Source organism: Poecilia reticulata, chromosome 16, assembly GCF_904066995.2.
Source record: "Poecilia reticulata chromosome 16, P_reticulata-male-v2, whole genome shotgun sequence".
In the NCBI taxonomy this organism is placed as follows: Eukaryota; Metazoa; Chordata; class Actinopteri; order Cyprinodontiformes; family Poeciliidae; genus Poecilia; species Poecilia reticulata.
In genome coordinates this window covers 10,244,599-10,258,649 of record NC_088845.1, presented here as the reverse complement: position 1 = coordinate 10,258,649, position 14,051 = coordinate 10,244,599, and the positions used below count along the sequence as shown (strand labels likewise).

At 35.0% G+C, this 14,051-nt stretch overlaps 1 protein-coding gene and 1 long non-coding RNA gene across 4 annotated transcripts in view; one reads left to right on the top strand and one right to left on the bottom strand.

The window, feature by feature from the left end:
• Window positions 1-14,051, bottom strand: part of LOC108167036 (uncharacterized) — an 88,888-nt gene that overhangs the window by 52,799 nt on the left and 22,038 nt on the right. The window lies entirely within an intron of this gene.
• Window positions 1,824-10,630, top strand: ifnlr1 (interferon lambda receptor 1). Its single transcript, XM_081597470.1, has 7 exons — window positions 1,824-2,109; window positions 2,925-3,051; window positions 4,448-4,617; window positions 4,712-4,884; window positions 5,827-5,968; window positions 6,897-7,024; window positions 7,271-10,630. The coding sequence occupies exons 1-7, from the start codon at window positions 2,067-2,069 to the stop codon at window positions 7,982-7,984; spliced, it is 1,497 nt and encodes a 498-aa protein (XP_081453596.1). The 5' UTR covers window positions 1,824-2,066; the 3' UTR covers window positions 7,985-10,630.

The following is a 14,051-nucleotide window of genomic DNA, read 5'->3' as shown; positions in this document are numbered from 1 at the left end:
TACAGGGATAAAAAGTGAATCAGTGAAGGGTAGCACAAATTGAAGGACTCTTCTCTTGTTCACTTATGCCTTTCATCTTGTACAAGATGTGAGCAAAGAACAGAAGACTATTTCTAAAAACGGGGCCATTATATTAAACAAGACATAAGGTTATAAAAGCATGGGCTACTCTTTCAAGATTTCTTTTAGACAAATCAGGCTTCATCTCAACTGCTTCTGTTGAAACCACAGGGGATGATTTTCTTTCTTTCAAGTTTAAGGGATCTGTTTTTACACCCAATTTTGAATTAATGCTCAATAAGAGATGCCAGGAAAGAAAGGTTGATAAAAGTGTTCCTTCCTGTGCGCTTCAGTCTAAATAAGTCCAGGCTGTCTTTAAAATATTAAAGATTTAATACCATGCATTTCCTCCTATGAAGAAGGGAGTTCAGGAGAGTCTGGACAGAGTAGTTGCCAATGTGATTCAGTTGGGAAAAAAATCTGATAGATGTCAACCTAAAAAAAGGCAATACCATGCTTTTAGTAAATGGTATCAACTGGCATGAGAAAAAATGGTAATCTATAAAAGTACGAGACTGACAAGGTAGTCTTGTGGATCCCCCAAAGCGAGGCCAGGAGAGGTGAAGACAACAAAATTAAAAGGTAGATCCTAACACTAGGATGAAAGCGGCTCAACATTTGACACCTAATGGCTGCTCAAAGCTAGAGAGGATAATCTCGTAATATAAAGCATTGAAATCCACTAAGTACAGCAGCACTGACCTTAACCAACTGCTGATACCAATTGTGTGTCAATTAAGCCACAGAGAATGAGTGTTGTTGCATTAACCTCTGTCCTGAATACATAAGGTGGTATGATCAAGTTTGTGTTTCATGGTTGCTAGGAGGACAAGCCACCATTTTAAATAGTTTCACACACCTTTTACTCCACAATAATGAACTCCATATAGCTTACAATTGCCTTATTGTCTTTTTCAGAGAGATGGCAAGATTTGCTACTGTTATATTACTCATTCCTTCTTTATGTATGACCACATACCTGATGCATCGAATCATTACTGTCAAAACCTCTCCTTGTATGTTTATGGTCTGTTTTCTAATTGGGTACTGTATTATTTTGTATAGTATAAAGTACTTTGAACTGCCTTGCTATATAATGAGCTATGCAAATTAACTCAACTTCAGTAAAGTTGATCAAACATACAGTTTGATCAACTGTATGTTTGATCAGTAAAGTTGATCAGAGTCCTGTTTTCTTCCTTAACCTTTTAGATCTCACATAATAAGGGCATTTTACAGTTTGGCTTAGATTTGACTAGATAACAGGTAAAAAACAGAGTCTTATTGTTCCCCTAAAGTTGGATTTACTTTTGCTTTAAATTGGTAAACAGAATTCAAATAGGTGGTAAAATATTCTTTTACTATGGCTTAACCTGCATTCAACCTGCAGTAAACAATCCAGTGACTGGAGGAAAGACATGTTGATCAATTCAGAAAAAATAAAAATAAAGCCAAAGATGTCTTTGCAATGAAGAGAAATTCACTACTTAGGAATGCTATTCTTAGAACAAATTCTATTCTTACCACTTGCTATTTGGTTTGAATGTGGTATGTGGAGTCGTTCCTATTTTAGTTTCAAGGTGTGATCATTTCCAGCAAACAGAAAAAAAAAAAAACTGAAAGAACCTGATGTACTTCCACGGCGGGAGGAGGAGACTCACGGTAAATTGGGAGCACAGAATGAAAAGGAAGGTAGCATTCTGAGACGACGAGACACGTGGGTGGTGCTCATAATAAGCAGAAAAACAGGAACTAAGTGATAACATGTAACAAAGTACACCTGCACACCTGAGCAAAGCCACTCCTTGTCCAGAGTGGCTCAGAGATGGTTGACTAGCTGAAGCAAGAGGTTGGTCTAAAAAAGACTGCAGAGGATTTTAATTTTGTTTGGGAGAATTTTTTTTGAAGACTAATTCAATGTATTTGAATGTACATATAATTCAGCATTCCATCTACAGCAGCAAAAATAGACTTTTTTCTCCTGCGTATATGCACTCTTGAAGAAAATGTGGCCTAGGAGCATAGTGGTCCTTCTTCTGTTCTGCTATGGTGAGTAAAGCCAGCTAGTACATATTTATCTTTTTTAATTTGAAGATGTTTAGATGTAGATGTTTCACTCAATTAACTATTTATTTAGGTAATACTATTAAAAGCAAATAATAGTTACAACCATCAACACATGGAAAAAAACCTCTGCCACTCATTAATAATGAAGGAAAGTCTGAGAACTCCATCACAGGAAATGCTGGTTTATTTTAATGTTAATTCAAGACTGTATCACTTTTAAGTACACTTTAAGTATAATGTTTTAAACATATTGTTATGTTTAAGTTTTTTGACTGTCAGATATCTCTACCATCTCCAGGTTAGTAAACTAAAAAAATGACACAATTCAAGTCACTTTCTATGCAAGATCATTCAGAGCAACAAAAAGTATGATGTCCCGGACGCTATTTTCTAAAGCCCGTCTTGAAATATTAGAAATGTATTGTATAAAAAGTAGGTGGCGAGTAGGATTAAGTAACAGCAGTTTTGAGTTTCAGCTATTAGCAGAGACAAAGTCCAACTCCAACAATACTTTCTGTGACGCCCTGAATCCAGGGTGTAATATCACACTGGGCTGAGTCACGCACACCTATTGCTCAGGATAAAAATATGTTTGAAAGTGAAAATTTAATTTACTGCATATAATAAATTGGCATCACATTTGAAGACTAAAAAGCAGTTTAAAATGCCTAAAACTTGTTTTTTGACACCTTTTCTAAAATGATTGGAACAATTACAATTAAATTTGTTGAATATACTTGAACAATAAACAAACCAAGTAAATAAGCAGAAATACATTTTCTCCCTTTCTCCAACAGCAAGACCCTCAACTGGAAATGGCCGTGTGTATTTCAAGTCCAAAAACTTTTACAACGTTCTTCACTGGGATCCTGTGGAGCCAGCTTTTCCAGGCCAAAAAGTTCTCTATAGCGTGCAGTACTGGAGGTAAGATCAGAGTATTAAATGTTACTCAATTGTCATCAATCTAAAGTCTCCGAAGAGGCCATTTTCACCCAATCTCCAGATGACAATACACAAAAAGAAGTCTAGCACAGACTTCCAAAACTGTTTAGACAACATAATTGTTCAAATTTCAAAGACATTTTTGTGTTTTTTGCATAAATTATCAGTTAAATGCCAATTCCAATGAACCATTCTGTAACTCAAAATTAAGATTACCCCTACTCACTAATCAAAAGTACTCCACTTTAAAACCAATAAGGGTCAACACTTTGAATAAACCTAGTCTATTAAACCATTGTCAACTACACAGCTGCAAGTTTTGAAATTTAATTCAAAACTACACAGCTGCAAGTTTTGAAATTTAATTAATATTGTGTTCAAGTGCCATCCATGGTATAGATAACCATCAGTATTGAGTAACTGGCCTCATTGGTCTTAGATTTTTCCTGAGCAAATACAACACAAAACAGATTATCCTCATCATTTTTAGTGTTTACTTATCTCACGTGGATAAAAAGATCTGTTTTTGAGAATGCGTATTTGTTCAAATTGTTATGCAACTATGTTGAGTGTGAAACTGTTCAAAAATTAAGAATTTAATCATATTTTAAAAAGCTACACATTGCTGAATACAGGATGCTTTTTACATTTACTTACATGTCAAACTTTTTTTGAAGCAGAGCTCAGTAAATAGGATATGGCTATTAATTTTAAGCTACAATTCTTTCTTTACTATTGGGCTCAAACTAAAAATGTTATTTTGGCTAATTACGGGACAGTTGTGCAAAAAATATCAAGTGCCACCCCATTCCTGTTGACATTTCTCTAAGGCACCATCACCTGAAATGACTAAACTGACAAAGAATCAAATCAACCACCTAGAAAATAAATTTCTAGGTGGAAATTATGCATGATTTTATACCTTGAGAGAGATGTGGCCTACTGAACAGATACAATGCCGAAATGCTCATAGTATTTTTAAAGCAAATATGTATTTGATTTGAAAACACTCAAATTGAATTGCAATCATTACAATAATGTTTACAAAAGAATGTTTTATTGTAATTTTTGGAGGGCTCTTTTAATTTAAGTACCATACATTCATATGACCAATAGCCTCTTTGGCCAATTAGATGGTCTCCTAGTGCCATGTTGCTCATGCCTGAAAAAAGCATTTAATGACTAAATTGAAGGAAAGAGGGAAGAATATATTCCTTATATTGTGCAGTGACACCTTGCTTGCAACAATATAGGCTCTGAATGAGAATGTAGGAACTAATTTTAAATTTGTAAGATTGAATTGGTTTAGTAGTTACACAATTAATGCGGTTGTGAATTTCCAAAAGACTGACTATACTGTCTATTGCACTGATTACAGGGGAGATGATCAGAACTACTTGATAAAAAAGGAGTGTCAAAACATCAGCAGCCTGTCATGTGACCTAACTGCAGAAACCCCATCAGTGTATGACGTTTACTACAGAGCTAAAGTAACGGTTAATGGGAGCTGTCATGACATCACCACCTTCTTTAAACCCTTGAGAGACAGTAAGATTCTCCACACACGTTATTTTATGATGTACTTTATCACAGATGTATTCTCCTATGACATTCACTTATTGCTTTAATTTTCTGTCTGTAGCTGTCCTTGGTCCACCACTTTTGTCTATTCGCACAACAGCGTCCACCCTGCATGTCAACATCACTGTGCCAAAGGGGCCAAATGGAAAATCAATTCCAAATATCATCAACTCCACCAAAAACGCTGTGCTGGAGTACACCTTAAAAATAACCCGTCCACAGTGGGCTGCACAGGTTTGTTGACATTAACAAACATCATGAACATATGTTTATCTTGTATTAGAAAATATTTTGCATTAATTATTGAAACTGGATAAAACACCATGGTGAAAAGCAGGCATAAATATATTTTTGATTTTAAACAGGAATGTCTCATTGGCATAAAAATCGCTACTCTACTGGGGATTCTGGTTAAAATTAGAAATTTCATACACAAGCTACTAAAGACAAATATGGAGGAAAAAAACTATAGCACAAAACAAAATACTTAATTTAAAAAGGAACTTAAATCGTAAGTTAATAAGAATTACAAATTAAACTAAATCAAATGAACCATAATAAAGCATGTTCTGGAGATCATTTCAACATAAAAAGTATTGGTTTGAAAAGCAGTTTTGCCCGAACCTAAATGTGCACACAGTGATAAGTCTGACCTTTGAGCAACAGCCATCTTTAGCTCTAAAACTGTAGAGTCGACTGTGAACTACCATTTAGTTGTCTCAGTTAGATTGTATAAAATTGGTTTTCTGAAGTTGATTTGTTGAAGACTTTGGAACACAATGTTCTACAAGTGGATGGATACAAATAATGAATCGGATCGTTTGTTTTTTTTCATAACAGGAGTTTGCAGTGGTGTCAGTTACTGTGCTATGGCCTTGTCTATAGTTTTGAGCTCAAAATATAATTTCCAAACATTTTCCTGTTAATCTATAAAGAGATTTATATATATATATCTATATATATATATATATTTTTTTTTTTTCAAATTTACCCTCTTTCCGGGTAATTACACATCTGTATAAGAGCATTTTCAGACATCATTGTGCTTTACTACATCTGCTGCAATATTTATTTTTCTAGTTAAACACTTTGGTCTTACTTTCCAAAAATGCAAGGTCAATTCTGCCTGCAGTGAACTAAATGTCAATTTATTCTCCTATCCTTCCGTGTCTCCAGGTCGTCAAAAGCAAAAACAACTACTTTGACATCAACTTAAAGTACAACGAGTCAGTCTACTGCGGCTATGTGGTTTACAAAGCTACTCGAGAATGGGGTCGCTCAGACAGTGAGAATGCATCCTTCTGTGAAACTCTGCCAGGTGAGCAAAATGATCATCACAAATTTCATACCAGAGTTGATTAGTTTTAACAGTCACGATTCATATATTTTTAATAATTCAAGTAAATTAGATTTTGCTTTAAATACTTTATGTGCGTTTTAAGAATTTGATTGGACGTAGCAGAAACCATTACAACATTTACAAAAATGTGATACAACTGAAAGCAACAGTGTCACCCTTAGCAGCTCTGGAGTCACAGCTGCTGGAGAGATGATGCACCAATTAAGACACTTGAAGTTGGTGCATTTTTCCCAAATGCTGCCTTAATCAGTTTGAGCTAATCTTCTTGAGTGATTGCAGCCACTTGGAAATAATACAGTGTTTAGTAATAGATTGCTATAAAACCGTCCTTTGCAAAACAGTCTGCACTATGAACACCATTACAGCACAGAGAAAAAGTCTAACCAATTAAAACTTGTTACACTGCAGTTTCAGATTGAGATGTGGCCTTACTATTGTTGACCATTTAATGAAAATAATGATTTGTTCTATAAAAATTATTAAAATAACTACTGGGAAACTAACTTTCTACATCATTAGAGTTAAACTGAAAAATATATTTTTTCACATTTTCAAAGATGACTTCTCATTTTATCCTAATATTTACAAAATTCATACAAAGTCATTCCAAGCTTATTCATCTTGCATAATGTGTTCTTCTGAACACATTAGATCTTCACAGCAAAGCAATTTTCAGAAGCAAATACAGCTACCTGAACATTTTGGTACATTTAGCAGATCTAGCAGTCGTACTGGGGTACATTTCCCTCTAAAAATGCCTAAGCATACAAGTCATAATGGAATTTTTTCCCCTGCAAGCTTTGAAGCACCTCTGGGTGTCTTCGTTTAGAGCTACATCTGGATTTCCCCATGACATGACAGTAACACAAACTCTCTCCTCCTTTAGATGATCCTCATGTACCTTTTCTGTGGCCTCTCCTGGGTGCTGCTGTTCTGGCAAGCATAGTCATAATATCAGCTGTGTGTGTGCGCAACTATGTGAAGGGTGGAGACTCAGTCATGATAAAGACACCGGTAAGTCCGTTCTGTCGTCACAGTCCTTCCTTGAAGCAACAAGGAAATCTTGCCTTACAGGAATGTCAAGCCACAGAATGCCATTACTTGAGGCATTCACATACCAGTTTTATTATTTTAGTGATGCAAAAGAAAAACCTGATTTGCTAAGATGCTTTCTATTGTCAGTATCGAATATGTTAGCATTGTTCATTGTATAAATATTTATAGAAATTAACAGAGCTCTTCTCACCGTCTTCAAAACAGGTAATATCCCCCAACGAAAGCAAAGTTATGGAAAATCCAGATAAGAATCTCAGGCTTTCTGAAGTTTTTATGAAGGACACAAACCAAATAGTTCACAAAAAAGACAATACATCTCTAAACATTGCTGAGAACTCTCCGTATAGCGCGCAAAACCCTGTCACAAGTGCCCAGTCTTCTGGAAGCTACGCTGCGGTTGGAGTCCAGCACCAGGATTTGCTGCTTTCTGTGAAAGTAGAAAGCAGCGAAGAAGAACCCCAGATGGAAGTAGGAATTGTTCAACCATTTCCTTCATATGCTGCACCACAACTACCCAACTTTAAACCAAGTTGGAGTGATCCCGAGCAGCAGCCACTGGTGCTACAAACTGTAAGAGGCATCGATGGACAACTACAACTTGCATTTCAACTAGGTAACGCAGACAGGAAGCTGCTCTTATCAGACGTAACCTGCCAGGATGGACCGTTTAACCTTTTTGAAAGAATAGACAGTTTAGATGGGAGAGATTCTGGCTGTTATGATAGCATGGTTAACACACCAACCAGCTTATACTGCAACACCAGTTACTCTTCCGAAACAACGGTTCCTGATTTTCAGCAAGAATGTCAGACCACGTTTCCTGGTGATGCCATATTTCAATCAGGATACAAACAAAACTGGATGCCTGAAAGGCCACATGAACCCATCAACATTCACAGACACTTGAACCTTCATTAGTCAAGAAAAAACACAAAGAGGACATTAGGAGACATGAAGGTCAGGTGTGAAAAGGAAATGACAAACTTTCCTACAACCATAAGAACATTTGTCCAGATTTTACTCTATAAATCCTCCCCAGCAATATCCGTCAAGGACTGTTTCCTCCCCCCTAGCTTTTTTAAGCAAAGAGTGGTGGAAGAAGTTGACCAGAAAAATGGGAACTAGAAGGAAAATGTAGAACTTTGAGAAAACCAGCAGATTTGCATGAAAGTGCAGATGGTTATGTAAAAGCAGTTCTGTATGTAAATTTTCACTCCATGTGACAAAGGATGGTTTGTAGTGTTTCTCATTATTTTATATATTACTATTTATAACTTGTATGCCACAAATAATGCCAAAACATATGCATGTACTATGAATATATGTGCCATTGCCACAACTACATAGAGATTTGTAGATCTGGTACATTGTGACTAATTTCCCAACTCAGATTTCTTTAAAGTTTGTCCTATTTCCATTTGAACAAATTCTGATTTCTCTTGAAACTATGATTAACTCAACACCCAAAAGTCAAAATATTTCTTATGAATTTTTATTAATTGAAAGGTAAGACTTTTCTCAATTTGTGTCACATATCTACAAATGCAGTAAAGTTCTCCAAGTTACGGAATATATATCTGGTATGTCATTTACTCATCTCACTAATGTTTTTACACAACTCAAAATGTAGTTGTGCACCGTTTCACAAGAAATTTGTAACTAGATGAATAATTCATTTATTCTAACCATGTATAAAGTATCAAGTAACCTTTTTGTCCTCATGGATCATTATTTATATAATGAGGAGAGGAGATATCACCGTGTGTGTATGAGAGAGCAGTCAGTCTGACGGTAAACACAATTTCACTATTTTGAAACTGAGAAGACATAATTACAGAGGTAGCATTTTTAGCTAGCGTGGTAAAAACCAGTCCCTTGCTCTTTGCTTCATACAGATGGCCGGAACCCTCAGATATTGAAAGACGACTTCTTGTTGGAGCCATGTGTTCTGCTGAAGTTTTAAACAATTAGATCTCATTTTACACAGATAACATTTGACCACGATGTATGTAATGTGCCAGCTCAATCATGAAGAAAGCTATGCTATGAAGCTTACCTGAAATTGTACACACTGTAAGCAACCATCTCCCTCTGCAAAGAGAAAATCGCTAAATATCTTAGAGTTCCTTTTTCTGACTTTAACTGCTCAATATTTAGAAGTGTGATCAACATGGACTTCCTCCGCTGCCATTGCCAAACTCCAACCGTAGGCAGACTACAATTCTAAAACAACCCAGAAGTTTAATATCATTGTTCGAAACTACTTTCGTTTGCGGATTGGCTAGGATGAAATGCATCCTGAGGAATTGAGCTCAGTTGGAGAAATCCCAGACAGAGCACTGAAGGAAGATGAGAATCCAGGGAAATTATATTGGAAGGCAAATTTTAAGCTGTCTTTACCTCAGTTAACATTACAAACATTAAACAGTCTCCCTACACATGCAGTATTCCTCCTCCTTACTAAGAACTACTCAAAATAAAGACATTGATTTTTAATTACCTATGTTTCGTTACAGATGGAGTTGGACAAAATTGTCACCAATTTCCTAGGGCATCTTTACTATATACCATTCTAGGAATTTATGTAATAGTTTTCAAATACATGTCACTGTTATTTTACCACAATGCGACCATCAGTCTGAAAGTTTTCTGAAAACAAACCTCGCTGTACTATTGTTCACCTAGCCACAATGTATCATTTGTCAGAGACATAGGAAAATCTGTGTTTTCAGTCTTTTGAAATAGATGGAAGATGAAACTATAAACTAGAACATTTTCCTCCCATCATATTTCAGTATTATCTATGATGCATAGAAACTCATACCTTACTTTGTGTCTTGAAATAAGAAAATGTTTTTCAAACTTGTTTTAAATTTGTACAGATTGTTTGCCGTTCTTTTAGTGAAGGAAAAAATAGCCTGTGCCACAATAAAGTAATATTAGTAGGTGGTGTCATGGCACAGTATAAGCCACACTGATAAGAGCTTGGCTTTTAAAAGCTTGAGTGCAATCTTTTATGTACAGCTGTAAAGTAATAATGTGAGGTGTGTTCAGAGTGATATGAGTAACTATGTACAAAATGATAATGTATATCTATCGCTGTACAAAATGTCACGTTGATTTCTCTTGAATGTCTGTGTTGTAAAGTTAAAATTATGAGTGTATATGTATATATATATATATGTGTGTGTATGTAAACTTCCTTTACATAAATGAGATTGTCAACTGCGGAGAACAATAAAATGTGAATACTGTTTTGGGTTTCTAAGTAACAGAGGTCAAAGTATCTAGAGCATCAAGAGTGGTAAGTGATCACTCTGTGCTCGGAGACATTTGTCAGACGATAAAAGGGGAGAAAAATGACAAAGAATCCAAAGTTCAACTTGGCAGCCTTTTTGAAAGAAGTGAATGTTTGGGGTCATAGTGTGCTTAAGTTAAAACATTTCTGGTTCCATGTTTATATTTTTCCATACTACAGGATTTGTATTGAAATCAAATGCCTAACAAAACACTTTAGTCACTTTCCTTAAAGGATGACTACAATAAACATGAAATGCCAAACCAGGATAATTTTCTTATTTTATTAGACTGGGTACTTTTAATAAAATAAATGTACTGATGGGATATTTTTCAACTGTCTTGGCCTTAATTAACATTTGAAGCTCAATGGTTATTGTTAGCTTTGCTATGCAACTGCTACCCAAATAGGAAATCTTATATTTTAAGTCTGATGTACATGCAGATGAAATAAGAGAGCCTCTTTTCACTTTTACAGAATATGGTTAAAAGAAATAATAGTTTTCTGAGGCCATCATTACTGTTCCCAATAGATTTACAAAGGTTAAAAAAAATAGGGACAAAACAAGACCCAGAAAAAGGCCCAGCTATAGGGAGATAGTACTTTTTACATTTACAAGGAACGTTATAATTTTGTGAAGAGAGGTAAATAATTTTGAATTGGTAAATTTTTCTGCTTTGTAATATAGTCAAATCAGTTTAAACTCAACAACTAAGTTTCTATCAGCTGTAATACAATTTAAACCATTGATGTATGTTTACAGTGAAAAAAAAGAATCATATCTTTCAGTGAAAGATCTATTTTAAGGCCTTTAACCATTTATGTTTATGCTCACTGCATTAAACAGAAATGGCCATGGCACAGTTTTTACATTTTGAACAACTTCTGACATCGACTGTGTAAATAGATTGTTCCCCCCATCATCATTCTGTTATTTACTTATATTTATAAAGATGACCTCAGGACTCCAGATTTGTTTTTAGCAACCCCAGTGGTGTCAAACGTTGGGAACTACTGCTTTAAAAGAAAGTCAAGTTAAACCTTTTGGGAGGATATAAGACATTTGTTCACATGCAGTTGAACTTTAAAAAGAAGACAGAACATCAGAATTATGAGTTTATTTAAAGCATCACAGAACTTTCTTAATAGTAATTTATGACCAGTTAGATAGTTTCTCTTTGTGATCATATTTTCACCGCATCCATTTTTCAGTTTAGTATTTGCTCTCAATCCTTTACTAAACAATTTTATAATCACTTATTTTTGTAATTTCAGAAAACACCAGATTACTTGACATTATTCAGTCTCTCTTGATACTTCCCTCCCATCTCCCCCCAAGGATTTTGGAAAAAACAACAACAACACAATCCTAATTATTCTGGGATCTGTCAACCAATCCCCAAAAAGGTTGATGTGAAGGACTATGTTCCAACTAGTGATTTCCAGGTTAAAGTGAGGACAGGTCTCATACTAAAAGGTTATTATAAAGATATTATTCAAAGCAAGTCAAGATTAAGACCTGGACGATGATTTCAAATTTTCAGAAAGGAAACTCACAACAGTTAGGAATTTAACATTCAAAATGTCTCCTGTGAGAAGCAGCAAGTGAACTCCTATGCAAGGAGCCAGTAACGAAATATCCAATTTATAAATAAGACAATACTTTTTCAAGAAAAAAAGCATGAAGTGAAGAAATAAACAGGAAAAGCCGAATGAAATAAGAGTTCAAGTCGATACCAATCATTCAGACAAAATGCTGCAATAAAAAATGAGAAACTTTAATGGCCAGACATTTTTTTGTCTCAGGTGTCTTACAAGACAAGAAACCAGCCAGTTGCTGCTGTCAAGATTTTTCCACCATGCCCTTTGAATCTGTCTTTATATCTTGCTTATCTTTGGAAAAGAGAAAGAAATAATCATTCTTTAGATTGTCTACCAGCTCTGACATGTTCTATTCTTTCTGTCTGCTGGAAAACCCATCAATCTTTTCTTTCACATCTCCAAGTCAGGGTGATATCGAGGAGCACATTTCAGAGCAAACTCTCTTGAGTGCCAGAGCCATGATGAAACTTTGGAAGGAGGATGGTTGTTTGAGTGAACCCAGTTTTTCCCACCCAAACAGAATTTCAATCACTGCTGTGGGTTTGTGCCTGGCCCAGATCAATGAATTTGTAGATGGACTCTGAGTCTGGCCACTTCAACCATTTCTTTCACAAGCAGGACATGGATTAGAGAAACAAGGTTTGACATTTCTAGAAAGGAAATTATTTTGAGAAGTAGCAGCTTTAGTAAGATGAAGAAATTAATATTATTTGGTTAATCTTTGAACATATAATTATTCACAAATATATAGTTCAAACACCAAAAGCATCTTTTGGATGCGTTTTTATTTTTACTTATAGCAGGCGAGATTATTTTCTACAACGAGCAATACAATGAATGTCTAAAACTTATATCAATAAAAAAAATGTTTAGCAACCTGGTAACTTCAGAAAATCACATCTACTTTGCTTTTCTATAAATATATGCTCATCTCTTGACAACATTCTTTATTCTTTAACACTTGTTTTGAAGAAGAAAAAAACATTCTACTTCATAAAAAACAATAATACAAATTCATCCTAACCCAAAATAATTGGATTTGTTCCAAATTAGTGTGAACTACAGACCAAAACATTATGAAACATGATCAAAGCTGAAACAGCTTCACCATTATTATTTGCAACAAAATTAACATGAACATGAATAAGGAGTCACATAGAAAAAAAACATAGCACAAGTGTTAGTATAGAACAATATTAATATTCAGTAAATACTTCTCAAAATGCATAGAACTTATTCACAAAGCCTTTAAGTGCTTTGATGATTAGACAGTTGCTTCAAAATATTTCTACTTTAATTAAATGTATTGTACAACTGGTCACATCATATTATAGATAAAAAAATCACTCAATCAAAAAATAAAAGATCTGACCTGAGTTTCAGATTGTCCCTTAACACAACAAGTCTGGTAAAGCATAAAATTCTCAAAGTGAGATCAGACTTTATTTTGGCGAACCAAACAATGTGGCTCTCCTTCCTCATCACTGAAAAGCAGCTGAAGCACGACAGCATTTGTTGCACCCTCACCTTCAAGCTTTGCTAAAGAAGTTTTCACTGTTACCTTCAGCATAAAGCAGTAGTCTAAGGTCAAATCTGGACTGGAGCCATTTTATAGGATTTTAAATCTGTTCAATGAAGAGATCATTTTTACCATAAAGGTTTTAGTACTCCCTGTAGAGGATGACAATATAGATTATTGCCAGCAACAGTGAATGAAAAGCTAAATATATTTTCCCCTCATAACCAAAACACAAAGTGCATGTCTTAAAATCCTTTCTATTTAACCCATGCCAATTACAATCTAATAAACCCCATAACAAGTCAAGGTTCCACATGTTTGAAGATGTTCTTGCATAGTCAAAATATGTAAGATGTTAGAGCCAGTTATACTAGGCCTTAATATATCAGTTTCTATCTTAACATTGATCAGATACCACTTATTAAATTAGAGAAGATCAGATCTTCTTTTGATTTTCCCAGTGGTCATGTTTAGAGGATTTTGCACAGTGACATAAATGAATCACAACCTTCAGCCGACCGTCCTGATCAGAAGACGAGGCTGACCTGTCTCCCAAGCCAAATTAT